Genomic DNA, 17,821 nt, shown 5'->3' on the forward strand with positions numbered 1-17,821 from the left:
CCCAGCCTCATCACCCGGACTCCGGGATCTTTCCAAAGGTTGGGCATCGGTCACGACAAACTCCTCAAGTGAGAGAGGAACCAGTTTTTTCCCACTCATGTCAGGGACCCGTGAACAGTTCCCGGGAGTCTCCCTGATTAGAATATGTCATTTTGATGGAGTGAGGAGGTTGGGATGAAGGAGGAGCAGCCAGAGTATTCAGAGTTGCAGTCCCTGGGCCGGAAGTAGTGGACTGCGTAGAAGACTGGTTGGTCGATACATTGCTGGACGCGTTTTCTGCCATCCACGACAGGACCTGCTCACACTGCTCTGTTTGTAATAAAGGTCTACCACACGGACCCGTAAATTGTGATATGAAGCTGAGGAGCCCAGAAACTTGCCTCTCTTGTAATCCCACAGCAGTCGGCTGTGATTCACCACGCCAAGGAACTCGGCCTGTGCCAACACCCTCACTTGGATGTCCGCATCCTTGACCCTTACCCCTACTCCTCATCATGGCAGATTAAGAATAGAGCAGGGCCCAAATTTATTATCCCACTGTACAGCATTGACAACTGTGCTTAATTCACTGCACACAGAGACTTGTAGATAGCAGAGGCTCTATGCTGTGACTTCAAAAAATTAACCCGCTGTTTTGCGCTGATACCTAGGGGTAATTTACCGCTCGCAGAGACTTGTAGATAATAGAGGCTGTATGGAGTGGGAGAAGACTCTAAAGCGAGTGGCTAGTGCTTGTAACTGCGGTAATCTCAACCTCACAAAGGAAAGGGTATTGTGAGATGCTCTACACAGCGGCAGAGCTGAAATACTTTGCAGTGGCCCAGGAAATATTACAGTACTGTTTATCGGTGAGACCTCTGTCTAATGCACTGCAGACATTGAACAATATAGCTGAAATAGTTTGCAGTAGGCTAGGAAATATTAGAGAGTAGTTTCACGGTGAGAGCTGGTTGTACGGCACTGTAGGCTGAGAAAGCTATTACTGAAAGGCTGGGAACAGGCCTAGATGCGTAATAAAAAATGAATGCACTACTACTCCCAGCAGGCCACAACTATAATGCACATGGTCAGATGTAGCCCTAAGAAGGACTGTTGGGAATCTTGCACAGAGGATCAGGAGGGCTGTATAACTTTCCCTATATAGGCAGCACTGTCCCTAAACTCTGCATAATACACTGCAGACTGAGAACGCTATAGCTGGAATGGCCTGCACAGCCCGAGATGCTTAAAAAAAAAAAAAAGGTGCACTACTGCTCCCAGCTAGCCACAGCAGTAATACACACTATGAAGAGTAGCCCTAAGAAGGACCGTTGGGGTTCTTGAAGACAGGATCCTACGCTAACACTATCCCTGAATGAGCAGCAGCAATTTCCCTAACCTCTGCCAGCATGCGTTTGAGGCGAGCCGCAGGCGGGTCCAGTTTAAGTACTCAGCGGTCACCTGATCTCGCCAGCCACTCACTACTGTGGGGAGGAGAGAGGGCTGGCACGTCACAGCAGGAAGTGGTAATGCCTTCCCCGCATGTCTATTGGCTTGAAAATGGTGCGGAACATGCGGGGAAGGAAATGCAATTGACTCGAGTACCGCGTGGTGTTCGTCTCGAATAACGAGCAACTCGAGTACCCTAATACTCGAACGAGTATCAAGCTCAGACGAGTGTGCTCGATCATCTCTATCACCGAGTCATTCAGTCAGTGAGTCAGTCAGGTAGTGAGTCAGTCAGCGAGTTAGCAGGGGGAGCTGTCAGTCAGTGTGTCAGTCAGGCAGGGAGTTAGTCAGTCAGCAAGTTAGTCAGTAAGTCACTTGGTCAGTTAGAGCCAGTCAGTCAGAGAGCCAGTCAGTCAGTCAGAGAGCCAGTCAGTCAGTCAGTGAGTCAGTCAGTCAGTGAGTCAGTCAGTCTAGGAGTGAGACAGTGAGTCAGTCAGTGAGTCACTCAGGTAGTGAGTGAGACAGTGAGTCAGTCAGTGAGTCAGTCAGTCAAGGAGTGAGACAGTGAGTCAGTCAGTGAGTCACTCAGGTAGTGAGTGAGACAGTGAGTCAGTCAGTGAGTCAGTCAGTCAAGGAGTGAGACAGTGAGTCAGTCAGTGAGTCACTCAGGTAGTGAGTGAGACAGTGAGTCAGTCAGTGAGTCAGTCAGTCAAGGAGTGAGACAGTGAGTCAGTCAGTGAGTCACTCAGGTAGTGAGTGAGTGAGGGCTCCCACATACTTGCGTTTGCATTTTTTGTTAACGTGATTGTCAATGGGACTTTCTAATGTTAAAAACGCAACGCAATGCACCAAAAACGCAAGTTGCGCTGCGTTGCGTTTTTAACATTAGAAAGTCCCATTGACAATCGCCTTAACAAAAAACGCAAACGCAAGTGTGTGGGAGCCCTTAGTCAGTCAGTCAGCGAGTCAGTCAGTCAGTGAGGGAGTCAGTCAGCGAGTTAGTCAGCTAGTGAGTCAGTCAGTTATTAAGTTAGTCAGTCAGTCAGCGAGTGAGTCAGTCAGCGAGTCAGTTAGGCAGTAAGTAAGTTAGTGAGTGAGTGAGTCAGTTAGTGAGTCAGTCAGCAAGCAGTCAGTCAGTGAGTCAGTCAGGCAGCAAATCATTCAGTCAGCGAGTTAGTTAGTCAGTCAGTCAGTTAGTGAGGGCTTTCACCTTCATATATATAGATATCTTCTGACATTGAGAAGCGATTCTTAAAGGGGTTGTCCCGCTGTGACAAATACATCTATACTTACCTGATCAAGTACCCCCCCCCCCCCCTATATTTACCTGTCCAATGCCCTTGGATACAGCAATTCCAGCAGTGTCTCATGCACGCGCATGCACAGTCCACTCACCCCATGGCTCTCACTGACGGTCTGGACCTTAAGATGAGGAAGAACAGCGGCTTCCCCCTGTGAACTGTCCTCAGCTAAGGGGTAAGTTTGTGATGGGGGGCTTATGTATGTTACTGTTTATGTGCTGGGGAGGGGGGCTGTCAGAGCAATTTGTCGGGCCGGGGGAAAGGGGCTGTCACAGTAATTTTTCTTGCGGGGCTGTCACAGTAATTTGTCAGGCAGGGAGACTGTCACAGTAATTTGTCGTGGGGGTGGGGGGAAGGGTTTCTTTCACAGTAATTTGTAGTGGGGGGAGGGTTGCTGTCACAGTAATTTGTAGTGGGGGGAGGGTTGCTGTCACAGTAATTTGTCAGGGTGGGGGGCTATCACAGTAAATTGTAGTGTGAGGGAAGGGGTGCTGTCACAGTAATTTGCTGCGGGGGTAGGGGGAAGGGTGCTGTCACAGCAATTTGTCATGGGGGTGGGGGCTGTCACAGTAATTTGTTGTGGGGGGGTGGACTGATGCTGCTTGGGCTACTATTGTGGGGTTACTATTACTGCTGTGACTATAATTGTGGGGGCACTGATGCTGTTAGGGCTACTATTGTGGGGGCACTGATGCTGCTGAGCTATGATTGGGGGTAACTAATGCTGTTGTTGATACAATTGTGGGGGCACTGATGCTCCCGTGGCCACTATTGTGGGGGCACTATTACTGTTGTGGCTATAATTGTGGGGGCACTAATGCTGCTGTGGCTACAATTTTGGGGGCACTATTACTGGGGATAGTATTGTAGGGGCACTGATGCTGCTCAGGCTATAATTGTGGGGAAACTTATGCTGTCGTGGCTACAATTGTCGGGGGCTGATGCTGCTATGGCTACAATTGTGTGGGCACCGATGCTGCTGTGGGTATTTTTATTGGGCACTATTACTGCTGTGGCAATAATAATTTGGGCACTGATGCTGTTTGGGCTATATTGTGGGGCACTGATGCTGCTGAGGCTATAATTGTGGGGAAACCTATGCTGTCGTGGCTACAATTGTCGGGGGTCTGATGCTGCTGTGGCTACAATTGTGTGGGCACTATGTGGGAGTACCATGTGAGGGACTGTGGGAGCACCGTGTTATGTGGGAGCACTATGTTATGTGAGGTCACTGGGGGGGGCACCGTTAGGAGACACTGTGGGAGTACCATGTGGTGGCAGTGTGGGGGCACCATGTTATGTGGGGTGCACTGTGGGAGCATCATGTTACGTGGGGGTGCACTGTGGGGGCACCATGTTATGCGGGGGCACTATGTGGGGGCAGTGTGTGGTGGTACTTTATTATGTGGGGACACACTGTAGGGGAACTATGTAGGTAAAGCATGGGGGGGCACTGTGGGGGCACCATGTCATGTGGGGGCAATGTTTGGGGGGCACTATGTTATCTGGGGGCACACTGTGGGGGGGCAATGTCATGTGGGTGCACTATACTATGTGGGGGTGCACTGTGGGGACACAATGTCGTGCGGGGGCCCAATATTATGTGGGGGCGCACTGAGGGGGAACTATGTAGGTAAAGCATGGGGGCACTGTGTGCGTTACTTTCACTTTTCAATTACTTTCAATGGGACATAATCACCATCTCCTGCTAGAGCTGTGACAGCTGTGACAGGAGGTTCCTTCATCTCCCCGGCATGTCACTCATCACTGGACATGGTGACAATGATGTGACTGTTGTGTCCCAGTGTCCAGTGATGAGGGGACATGCCAGGGAGATGAAGGAACCTCCTGCTACATCTGTCACAGCTCTAGCTGGAGATGGCGATGCTTTCTTTCAGTGTGCACCTGTCGGTCTTCCAGTCATGTGACCGGCATCATCGGGACCGCGCCCGCTAAGGAGGAGAGAGAGCAGTGCATCATGGGTACTATCCCAGCGGTGCCATCTTTGAAAGTTTGTATAGGTCAGCTGTACAAGGAGAAGATAATGAATAAAAGGTGAGCAGAATATGGTTTCTATGTGTAATGCTGCATTGTAGGATGCTTTCACTTCACAGGCAGTAATGCAACCCCTTTTATTACTGGGTATATCTGAGCCTCTACAGCAGGGAGGCACAACATTCCATCGGCCATCAGATTCCAGCACTTCGATGTATAGAATGAACTTCTGGGACCAAGTACAGTAGGCTCCGATCTCCAGAGCTGTAGGCGCTCCATGCTCTGCCTCATAGCCTGAGCTCTATAGAGGGGTCATATGAGGACATAATGAGGCTTATTTCAGTTACATTATTTGTATTTGTGTTCAACTCATTTACATAAGATACAGTTAAGATAGCCAAAGGGGAACAACCTTATATTAACCCCTTAATGACGCGGACCCTTTTTATAATCCATTTTTGTTTTCACTGCCCCTCTTTTTAAAAATCCTAACTCATTTATTTATCCATCGACGTAGGAGGGCTTGTTTTTGTGGGACAAGTTGTATTTGCTAATGGTACTAAATAATGTACTGAAAAACTTTAAAAAAACTGTAAGTGGAGTAAAATGAAAAAAAGAATGCAAAACAACATTCCGCCATCTTTCAGTGCGTCTTGTTTCTACGGCGCACAAACTGCACCAAAATGACATAACTTTATTCTATGGGGCACTATGATTACTACGATTCCAAAGTTATACAGTTTTTTTTGTTGTACTACTTTTTTTCCAGACATTTTGGAATACATACGACTTCTTGATCGCTTCTTATTGTATTTTTTTCTGGGAGACAGGGTGACTGAAAGTGCGTTTTTGAGGTTCTTTATTTTTTTCCGGACGATGTTCCCCATTTGGGGTAAATAAGCCACTACTTTGATAGATCAGACTTTTATGGACGCAGTAATTCCAAATACTTATTTTTGTTTTATGATTTAGATTCTTTTATTAAAAGTATTGGCATGCCATCTTTCTGCATGTACACTTTATTATGTGTCCTTATTTGAGAAGAATTATCTTGTAACCGATTCTGGTTCAGATAGAAGGATGACACTTCTGTCTCTACTAGGAACATTGTATGCTAGCATTTAAATATCAAATCGCTTTGGTGTAACTGACCATGTATTGGCCATATAGTAGGAGCATAATTATGATTCACAGTCCCTCAGAAATGTTTTCCTCCACAATTAATGTGTTCTGGTTGGCAAACATCTATTTTCTAAATCAACTGAGTTCATACCCTTTTTCAGGATGTCCAACAGGGATTCATCCATCTATCACGTCATCACACGGCCGGCCTGCCTCTGGCGTATGCCAGGGTCTCCTATGACAACACGCCGGTCTTGTCATGTCATCAGTGGCGCTGAGCGTGGTGACATCATCACGTCACGCCGCCGATCATGTCACGTGGCCTCTCAGGATGCCCAGCACAGTGACGTCACCACAGCACACAGACGATCATATCACGTGACCCCTTAGGACGTCACGGCAATTCCCATTTTACAAATGGGTTGAACTGGGCCGGGCCTCCCACTGACGTCTGATAACCAGTCATCATGGCGATCATTATGCGGCGATTGACCGGACACTCAGGGACGTCTTATCTTCACCACAGTAATGGGTTTCTCTATACTGCAAACATTACTAATACCTATGAGAGGGGACATGGTGGTAGTGAGCAATGATCCTGTATCGTTCATTGTTTACATCAGTAATGAGGGGGAGTGTCAATCATGTACCCCCTCCTATGGGTGGAGCACAAATGCCATATATTCCCTGCAACTCCTCTTTGGCGGTTGATACTCTAGTCCACCATCCGGGCTATGAGTACTTTTTATTTTTTATCTCTGATAGAGGGGGTGATCTTTAAGAGGCGACTTTACTCGCAGCCCTAGTTAGCGTTAATCTAGGGCTTAGTAGCACCGAGGGTGGCATAGCACTATCTACTGGATTAGGGTGGATCACCAACTATTCCACCTTCTAACAAATTGGGTGCCACCATAGGAGCAGTTAATTGGAGACATAGAACATAGTAGCCTGCAATATTAGGACTCCTACAAGATCTTAATACTCCCTCTCAGACAGTGCATGGAATAAACAGTAAATCAGAAGCGGCGCTCCAATGGTGTACAACGAAATTACAGACAGGAACAATATAAAAAAGGGACTCACCGCAACTGAACCGGTCCTAGTGAAAGGAAACCGGTCAGTTCGTGGGTCCACTGAGGTATTTCAAATCAACGTTGGTGGTCCTGAGACATCCCCTAGGGGAGAGCAGCAGCGAGCGACTCCGAAACAGTATTGTCAAGGAGGAAAGAAATGAAAATTTTAAAAGAGGCAGAAAAACTCACTTGATGCGCTCCATCCAACTATATCAACAAGTGAAAATCTTACTTGATGTGGGGTGCCTTGGACTCCTGGCACCCCAATATCCAAAGAAGCAGGGAAATTCCAACGATGCAGAGGTGTATTTCATAGAACAATTTATTATGCACATACAAAGGCAAGTGGATATATATCGCAACGCGTTTCGGCTTTTTGTAAGCCTTTTTCAAGCATAAGGGACACATGTCTAGTGATTCCTATTTATAGCTGACATACTCTAGGGGGAAGGGGAAGGGGAGGAGTTTCAATCTAAACAATTTGTAAACCATGAACAATGTATAATTTCTAATTGATAGCATCCCACTCTCATTGTTAATAGTATAATATTATGGGTGTTTATACAGTGTATAAGAACTGTGTAATGTGTTTAGCGATCCCCTTATGGGAACACTACGTTGTCACCACGTGATCGGAACTCAGGACGGGGGGGGGGAGGGGAAAGGAGGGGGAGGAGGGGAGGGAGGAAAAAAGGGGGAGGGGAAGGGGGAGTCTGTAGATTGTTGCGAAACATACCCCCAAATCGATCTGGCCAGCGTTCGGCATCTTTAGGCACACGAAAGAGGCGGATCTCCGCTGTTTGCCTCCATGGGATCTTTCGTCATGGATCCCGGGAGGTCACGTGATGATGTACTAAACGTGATGACGTTTAGTGCAAGGATCTTCCCGTGGCTCGGTCACGTGGGGATCCATCGTGTGTGGTGACGTCAGACGTTTTTAGACGCTGGGTCACGTGATCGCACTGCCAGAGTGTCGTGGATGGAATTTACTCATAGGTAGTCATGTGACTGCCTATGGAGGCCCCTTTGGACCAAAAATATGCAGGGGAAATGTATTATCGGGGAAACCATAATGGACAATACTTATTCTTGTCTATAGGGGAAAGAATTTGGGGAAAAAATGTAATAGAGGGGAGGGAAGGATTAAGCTAAAAATATATACATATACATATGTGCTCATAAAAATATATAATCATAAAAACAAGAGGGAAAAAAAGAGAAAGTGGGAATGAAGAGAAGGAGATATACAGGGATTAAAAGGGAGGGGGGAATAGAGGGAAGGAATAATAAAATTACAGAATTATGTGCATTAGTATCATATAAAACCACTTATCTAAATTATGATAAGTAATAATTGATAAGTTATAATAGACATCAATTTAAAATATTGTTACTAAAGATATTAATAAAAAATTTTTTAATAAAATTTCTCGAGTGTTTCGTTAAGTCCTAAAGGGTGTAGTGTGTTAAATTTAAATATATAGAACATTTCTTTTCTTACTAGGCTGGAGTGGTTCCCTGATGTAATTTGTTCCAAAGGGGTGATGGATATTCCCGACGGATCAGCACTATGGTGGATTGAAAAGTGTTTAGAGACACTATGTGATGCGAATTGTCTTTTTATGTTATAACGGTGTTGATTAAGTCTACACCGTAGTGTATTTGATGTTCGGCCTATATAGCGTAATGAGCAAGGACATTCAATGAGGTAAATTACGTTTTTGGTGTTACATGTTAAGAACTGTTTAATACGGTGAGGTGGATTTGTTGGACCTAAATCAACTGTTTTTCTCTTGTTACAAATATTATTGCAACATTTGCAACCATTTTTTCCACATTTATATGATCCTGTTATTTGTAGTAATGTATTTTTCCTAAGGTTGAGTTTAGAATTAATTGTCTGGGGACAGGACGGAGCCAGAATATTCCCAAGGGTTTTATTCTTACGGTACGTAAGATTCGGTTTTGGTGGAATTTCTGATGATAAGTGTGGGTCGGCCTTAAGGATACTCCAATGTTTTGATAAGATCCGTTTCAATTCCTTGTGTTTATTATTGTACTTAGTGATGAAACGTACCGCTCCTTTTTCTTCTGGTCGAGGTGTTATTTTATTCTTTCCTATTACTCGTTCTTCATCCCTAGCTTTCCTATAGGAGTCATGTATCAGGGTTAAAGGATATTTCTTTTCTCTAAACCTATCACACAGGATTTTGGCTTGTTTCTCAAAATTTTGGTTAGAAGTACAATTCCTTCTAATCCTCTTCAATTGTCCATAAGGGACATTAGTTTTCCATGGTTTATAGTGATTGCTCCGGAAATCTAACAAGCTATTAGCATCTACCTCTTTGAAATGTGTCTGGGTTTCTATTCTGCCTTCCTTGGTACTGATGTCTAGGTCCAGGAATGTAACCTCAATTGGGCTAAGTGTTCCTGTAAATTTGAGGTTCCAAGTGTTGGAATTCAGTTTGGAAACAAAGTTGTTTGGTTCATCGATTGTCCCATCCCATATCATGATGATGTCGTCGATGAAGCGTCTATAAAACCGAATATGGGGGTCCGAGATAGTCTCCTCAAAGGCCCCCATATACAGGTTGGCGAAACAAGGGGCACATTTCGTGCCCATTGCTGTGCCACGGGTCTGGACATAGAACTGCCTATCATGTTGAAAATAATTGTTACGTAAAATAAATGACAGACCATCCAACAGAAACTGTTTTTGGTTCTTGGGTAAAGATTGATCTAAATGTAAAAAATGTCCAACAGCCTGTACACCTTCTTTGTGGGGAATATTAGAGTAGAGGGCACACACATCTAGTGTTACCCAGATGTATGAAGTTTGCCAATTGATAGATTCTAATAATGTGAGGAGATGCGCTGTGTCTTTTAAGTATGCTGGTAGACTTTGAACTATTCGCTGGAGCTGATGATCTATATACTGTGACAAGTGGCTAGTGAGTGAATCAATACCTGAAATAATGGGGCGTCCTGGTGGGTTCTGTAGTGACTTATGTATTTTGGGGAGAAAGTAAAAATAGGCTATTTCTGGATGGAATGGGGATAGAAATAATTTTTCTTCTTTTGAGATACATTGGTTTTCAAAGGCTTCATTGATCAAGCTAAAAAGCTCACTTCTCAATTGATCAGTTGGGTCCCCAGGCAGTTTGGCATAATAGTCGGGATCCCCCAAAATTCTTTGGGCCTCGGTATCGTAGAAGTCTCTGTCCATTATTACGACACCCCCCCCCCCCCTTTGTCGGCTTGTTTAATGACAATTTTTTTATTTTCCTGAAGTTTTCGAATTATTTTTAATTGGGAGGGTTTTAAATTTCCTCTTTGGCTGTTGTTCTTAATTTTGGTTGTGGTTAAACTTCTAAAGTCCTCTATAACCTTATTGTAGAATGTGGAAATGTATGGACCTTTGGAGTCCAAGGGATAGAAAATACTTGGTAATTTGAGGTTAGTGAATAAAGGTCGTACTAATGCTGTTGTCATGTCTATGGGGTCACTGGTAATTAGCGGTTCTTGATCCGATCTAGGCGCTTCTGCACCACAGGATGAATCGATTTTATGGTCCTTAATGTGAAAATGTCGTTTCAATGTTAATTTACGAATAAAACAATTTAAATCTAAAAATAAATCAAACAAATCCGGGTCTGTAGAAGGACTAAACGATAACCCTCTAGATAAAATATTAGCCTCCTCAGAGGATAACGAATGGGATGAAATATTAAAAATGCCCAATTTTATTGCTTCTGTATTGGAGATTGTATTTTCTGAGTTGATTTGGTTGGGATTGGATTTTTTATTTGTTTTGATGTAGATTTTTCGCCCCGCACGTTTCCCTCTCCTGCATTTTTTTCTATTGATTTTTGGGGTGGTGTCCTGTGGGGTGATCTGTAGAATTGTGTGCCTAAAGATGCCGAACGCTGGCCAGATCGATTTGGGGGTATGTTTCGCAACAATCTACAGACTCCCCCTTCCCCTCCCCCTTTTTTCCTCCCTCCCCTCCTCCCCCTCCTTTCCCCTCCCCCCCCCCCGTCCTGAGTTCCGATCACGTGGTGACAACGTAGTGTTCCCATAAGGGGATCGCTAAACACATTACACAGTTCTTATACACTGTATAAACACCCATAATATTATACTATTAACAATGAGAGTGGGATGCTATCAATTAGAAATTATACATTGTTCATGGTTTACAAATTGTTTAGATTGAAACTCCTCCCCTTCCCCTTCCCCCTAGAGTATGTCAGCTATAAATAGGAATCACTAGACATGTGTCCCTTATGCTTGAAAAAGGCTTACAAAAAGCCGAAACGCGTTGCGATATATATCCACTTGCCTTTGTATGTGCATAATAAATTGTTCTATGAAATACACCTCTGCATCGTTGGAATTTCCCTGCTTCTTTGGATATTGGGGTGCCAGGAGTCCAAGGCACCCCACATCAAGTAAGATTTTCACTTGTTGATATAGTTGGATGGAGCGCATCAAGTGAGTTTTTCTGCCTCTTTTAAAATTCTCAGACAGTGCATGCTATATTACGGGAGTTGTGATTTGGGTGCACCACTATTATCAGCCCCTAACACTCCCCCTCTCTTAGCACATTCTACACTACGGGAGCTGTGATTTGGGCGCCATATTATCAGCAGCCCATAACACTTAGGCCCGTGTGTGTATTAGTATCTTCCCCCTAGCACAAATGTGCTCTTCTGTGTGCCCCCATCGTGTTACAGCTCTCTGTAAATTACACTAGCTGGCAGATGGTCTGTCTTCATTAGTCTGGGCAGCTAATTGAGTTTTGGCTATGCCACTGACAATTACTTCCTGATGATCTATGAGATCCATGGGGAAACGCGTCGAAGTTTCGAGTCATAACACATATACATATACTTACACAGGGAGTCATGATCCTCTGAATTGCAATTTTGCAAAAAGACCCTGTGGGTTTTGAAAGGTGCAAAAATAATGATATGCGCAGAAAAAACATTGATGCAATAAATTCAAAATTATCCATGTTTGCCTTCCATATTTAGACCTGGATGCATTAGTAGAGGCGGGCAATCCATCATTAAGCCCCCCGCATGAGGCTGAATATACTATCCGAGCTGCATATTAGTAGATACTTTAGTTCCAAGTCGCAAGAAGCATTAATATATGCTATAGCTCCTTACATGGAGCAGTGATTCCATAAATTTGAATAATTAACACTGCCCTGGGTGCTCTTGGATTAGGCTGTATCAAGAGAGGTATTTCTTCTCACTTGAGCCTCCCACCTAGTATTATCTTGGAGAGAGTATCTCAGCAGCACACTTTAGGATAAGGAGTAGTGTTGGCATTAGTTTTTAAAACATATATTGTGAGTGCCAGCAGCTTCGGTTCATTGCCCAAATGGTTATTTGTTTTGTGTTCTTGTATGTTAGGTGTGCCCTATTGTGGTAAATGTTTTTAGGCAAATATCAATAAATTTATTTTTAGAATAAGGTCTATACTGTGAAACACAGACACACAACATATGAAAGCAAAAAGGGAGAAAGTAATAGAAAATACCAGTCTATGAAGCTGTTTCACACAGTCTTGGGGCGCGGAGTGAGTAGAAAGGTGGACAGTTCTGCATTTAGATGCATCTCCTGAGTCTGTGAGTGTGGGAAGATCCCCCTTTTGTTTTAAAGTCTATGAGGGTCCCACCTCCACCATCCTCTTCATGACTTCACTGAGGGTTAGCTGAATATGTGCACAGATCTTCCAGATGGAAAACCAATGTAACATTTCTGCCATATTTCCCTAGCAGGCCCTCAAATAGGTGAGATATGGCCACCATGTTTTAACCTACAAGTGGATACTTTAGGGGGTCTTTCAAGGGAGACCACTGCGAATGTTGCCGGGTCCAAATCAATGCGTCTGATCAGCGAGTACTCGGAGAAGACATAAAATGACACCACATGCAGTGTGGTGAAATCAGAATGAATTCTTCTTTATTGAAGCAAACACATCAGATTATATAGACCATAGACCATCGCCCATGCAGGAGGCGGTTATCTTACAGCCAGCATATTATTGCATAAACATATTCTTTCTTAATGAGCTATTATTTCTAAAACTTAGAGACAGAACATCCTGTTAGTCTAGCACAGATGTCCGTGGTCCGCTGCGTCCAGTTACAGGAGATAAGCAAGACCTTGAGAAGCTCGGAGAAATCAGTTTTCAACCAGCTGGCTCCTATCTCCACTAACCAAAGCATACTTTGTTTTTCAACTATTTATTCTTATTTTGATAGCTTAGCAACATAATTAACCCCATACATAATCCCCCATTTGGACATGGAGTCAAGGCAAGCACGACTCCTAGTCCATAAACACGTACTTCATATTGGTGCAGAGAAAGCTTTTTCAGTACATTTGGTGACACATGAGATTACAATTTTTATAGCTATATACATGCATAATAAAATCATCACAACTTGTAATATACTTTGTAGGATCCCCATAAACCAACCTCCTAACCCCGAGAACCAATTTGCAGGATTGAGGAAACTAAACCACCCCTGATCTTTATCTTGTTTTATGCTGGCGGCTATTTTCCCTAAGTTATTGATTCTTTGGTGTATGGATTCTGAGTGATCAGAAAGGTTAAAACAACACATCCCCTCAAATTCCTCACATCCGTGGTTTAGCGCAAGTAGCAAGTAATCTATGGTGGCCCTGTTCTGTAGGGCTGCTTTTCTAACTCCCTGTATATCTAATAGAAGAAGATCCAAAGCCTGAGATGTGGCATTCAGACCTTTTACCATATCACATGCTCGGCCATTAATTACTCTTGCCTTATATTGGGCCAGCCCGGGAACACCCACAATACTGACAGCAAGTGCCCTGTGTTCCGAAAAACTCAGTAAAGTGGGTGTTCCTTCACACTTGCTATCTAGCCCCTTCAACTCCTGTCTTTGTCTATTCATGAATCCCAGGCTGTTAGGTTTTTGGTACATTAGTATACTTAGCCTGGACAATGCACACGGTCCACCTGAAATATTACCAGGGATGTATGTATAGGTTTGATTACCACAGGATAAGACCCATCCCACCGGCAGTTTGACATGCCTAAAATGACTGGGGCTTCGGACCGTGTAGTTGCAGAGCATAGGGGTCTGTATTCTCTTGCATTGCTCCTTTGTACGGTTACAAAGTATCTGGGAATCATTAGTTACTGTGTGCCCTGGCGCACACCCTCCAATATACCTTTTATCACATGTGAAGTTATAACACACCTCAGCCGGAGCAACATTCCTTACCTGAAACCGAGTCATATTTGACCAAAGTGTGTGTTCGATGGCATCGCAATGGGGACAATATTCATATACATTTAGGAAGGTATTTTCTTGAACAACATTACCATCTCCCACATAGCTATCATTATGCACTATTGAATATATATCGCGAAGTGTTTTTACAGGAGTGGGGACAGACAGTAGACAAGTCCGCAAAATATCTTCCCCACTCCGAAGGTTGGGCATACACATGTGGGAAATATTTAATACGTCTTTTGTGAGGTATTCCCACATATTGGGGTGTCCTTCTGCCCATCCAGTCCATCTTCTTTCAATATGGATCGTTGGTGGGGGTGCATCCCGATAAAAGGACAGTCCAATAAGACAAACTGCAGATATCAGGGTCAAAATACCCAGTATTGTCCACCCTGGCATAAGTGCCGCATCCCACCCTGGTCTCCTGACCGCAACCCTCCCTTTCATTCTGTGACAGGCTCGGGCACTTTCTTGCAGTGGGAGGCGTGAATCCAAGTGGCTTTTCCTTCGAGTTTAACTGAAGTGGGAGTGGTCAGCAGCACTTGATATGGTCCGTCAAAGTGAGGTTCCAAAGCCTTTCTCATGTGTCTTTTTACGACCACCCAATCTCCAGGCTGCAAGGAGTGAGTTCCTTCTAGGTTATCAGGGTCTGGAATTGAAGAAAACACTAGATCGTGTGTTATTTTCAGCTTACGGCATAGTTCTTGTACATATTCAGTAACTTTATCACATCCTTGCTGAAGAGCCTGTGGATGGTACAGGCCTAATCTTGGCACTGAGCCAAACAGTACTTCATATGGAGAAAGTCCTGTCTTTCGATTGGGGGTGGTACGTACAGAGTAAAGGGCCATCGGGAGACACTCTGGCCATGGCTTCCCTGTCTCAGCCATGGCTTTTTGTAACTTCAATTTCAGGATACCATTTAGTCTCTCAACTTTCCCTGAACTTTGTGGGTGGTAGGGGGTGTGGAAAGCTTGCTCTACCCCCAAAGCAGCCATTACCTGCTGCATTATTTCACCAGTGAAGTGAGTTCCTCTGTCACTTTCAATTGTTTCTGGCACCCCAAATCTACACACCAATTCCATCACCAGTTTCTTGGGGGTGACTTGAGCGGTGGCACTCCCCATTGCGTAAGCCTCAGGCCACCCAGAGAAGAGGTCCATGCAGACGAGCACGTACTCATACCTTCCTGACCTGGGCAGTTGGATGTAGTCTATCTGTAGTCTCTGAAAGGGGTACAAGGGCCGAGGTGTACATTTCTTAGGAGTTTTGACAACCTGCCCTGGGTTGTGTAGTGCACACACTTCACATGCCCTGACATATGCCTTTGCCATCCTGTCAAACCCTGGAGCGTACCAAACCTTATCCACAAGAGCTACCATGGCATTGTGAGAGGCGTGGACCTTTCCATGGGCTAGTGACGCCAAACTAGGATAGGCAGCAGCCGGTAAACACGCTCTCTCTCTCATCATCCACACATCCTTCACTTTCCTCCCTCCTGCCATGGCCCATCTCTCCTCTTCCCTTCTGGTGGGCTTCAGTACCACCTCGGTAGAAGCGGCTACAGAAGAAATGCCGGCAGGTACCCCGGTGTCCTCAGGTGGGCAGGATCTTTGCCGGGTACTAACCCTGCGCACTCGGTCCTCTCTGTCCAGCAGGGCTGCAGCCTTGGCTGCTCTATCGGCCTTCTCGTTGCCCTTGCTCTCCATGGACTGACCCTGGGTGTGTGCTTTAACTTTTACTATAGCTACCTGTTCTGGCAACATGATAGCTTCCATCAGTAAACGTACAGCTTTTCCATTCTTGATCGGCTTGCCTTGAGCTGTGAGGAAGCTCCGTGCGCGCCAGATAGGCCCATAGTCGTGTGCCACACCAAATGCGTACCTGGAGTCAGTGTAGATGTTGGCAGTTACGCCCTCGGCTAGTTTACAGGCTTCAGTCAAAGCGCACAGTTCCGCTTCTTGTGCTGACACGTGGGGGCAGTGGTTGACTTACCAGTACCTCCTGCAGAGTTACTACAGCAAAACCTGTCACAAAACCGCCTTTCTCATTCAGGTATCTAGATCCATCCACAAACATTTCAAGGGGGGGGGGGGTTATGAGGGGTTTGTCAGTGACATGTGCGAACCCAGCTGTTTCCTGCTCCATGAGCGCTGCACAATCATGCTGGTGTTCTGTGTCAAAGGCCTCCTCCTCATCAGTCTGGGAATTTGCAAAAAGCTGGTCCCCTGTACTTACTTCCCCATTTGAATCAGTGTCACCTAATGGTAATAAGGTGGCCGGATTCAAGGTGGTGCAATGTTGAAATGAGACATTGGATGAAGAGTGTACCGCAAGTTCCATTTTAATCTGTCTAGCAAGAGACAGATGTCTACGGCTTACCTGGGTCAGAATTCCATGTACATCATGGGGTGTCAGAACCACCAGAGGGTAGTCTAGGACCATCTCAGAGGCTTTCTCAAGTAGTGTTTGTACTGCCAGAACTGCTCTTACACAGGAGGGTGAACACCTGGCTACTGTGTCAAGATTTGCACTGTAGTATGCTACAGGGCGCTTTTTATCACCATGCTCTTGTGTGAGGACGGCAGTAGCATGTCCCGCCATCTCAGTCACGAACATTTGAAAGGGTTTGTCATAGTCTGGCAGGCCCAGTGCCGGAGCACTGGTAATCTGTATTTTCAGCTGACGGAAAGCTGACTCGGTTTCCGGGGTCAAAGCAAATGGCTTGGAACCCAGGCAGTCATACAGAGGCTGCATGGTCATGGAGGCAGAGCGAATCCACGGCCGACAATATGAAACTAACTCCAGAAATGTCTGCAACTGAGCATGTGAGGTAGGGAGTGGCATGTCCTCCACCACCTTGGTACGTTCTGGCGTGAGGTGTTTTGTACCAGAACCTAGGCAGTGACCAAGAAACACAACATGAGATTTGCAAAACTGCAATTTGTCTTTACTGGCTTTACACCCGCTGTCTGCAAGGAAACAAAGAAGGCTTAGGGAAGCATCTATGCATATAGACCTGTCCGGTGCACAGAGCAGTAAGTCATCAACATACTGTAGGAGGACCACTCCAGGCGGGGCGGCCCAAGCATCAAGCACTAACATCATACATCTGATTGGGGCTATTTTGCGTCCCTTGCGGTAGGACGGTCCAACAATACTGTTTCCCTCGGAATGTAAATGCAAACAAATACTGACAGTCAGGGTGCAATAGAACTGAAAAGAAGGCGTTTACTAAATCCACCACTGTATACCAGCAAGTTCCAGAAGGTACGGTTGACAACAAAGTATGTGGGTTGGAAACCAACGGTGTTTCTAAAACAGTTACTTTGTTAATTTCTCTTAAATCGTGAACCATACAGTAGGTGTCGGGCTCGCCCTTCTTTCCTTTCTTTTTCACTGGGAAGAGTGGCGTGTTAGCGGAGGAGACACAAGATTTTAAAGCATTCAAGGCACATAACTCTGTGACGGTGGAGGCTATTGCGTCTTCTTGTGCCATGGCAAGAGGATACTGGCGAATCATGGGGGCTTTTTCCCCATCTTTGAGGTACACCATGACCGGGGGTACTTGGAGATGCCCCAAGTCCATCTTCCCCCTTGCCCAT

The 17,821-nt window shown here is 45.2% G+C and overlaps 1 protein-coding gene across 1 annotated transcript in view; it reads left to right on the forward strand.

Annotated features, from left to right (window-relative positions):
* The first annotated feature begins 694 nt into the window (after positions 1 to 694).
* Positions 695 to 17,821, forward strand: part of LOC136576818 (vomeronasal type-2 receptor 26-like) — a 58,045-nt gene continuing 40,918 nt past the window's right edge. The window contains exons 1-2 of the mRNA XM_066576401.1: positions 695 to 769; positions 2,362 to 2,385. Of these exons, the coding sequence (XP_066432498.1) occupies positions 695 to 769; positions 2,362 to 2,385 (99 nt within the window). The remainder of the gene's footprint in view (positions 770 to 2,361; positions 2,386 to 17,821) is intronic.

This window comes from Eleutherodactylus coqui, chromosome 1 (assembly GCF_035609145.1).
Source record: "Eleutherodactylus coqui strain aEleCoq1 chromosome 1, aEleCoq1.hap1, whole genome shotgun sequence".
NCBI lineage: Eukaryota > Metazoa > Chordata > Amphibia > Anura > Eleutherodactylidae > Eleutherodactylus > Eleutherodactylus coqui.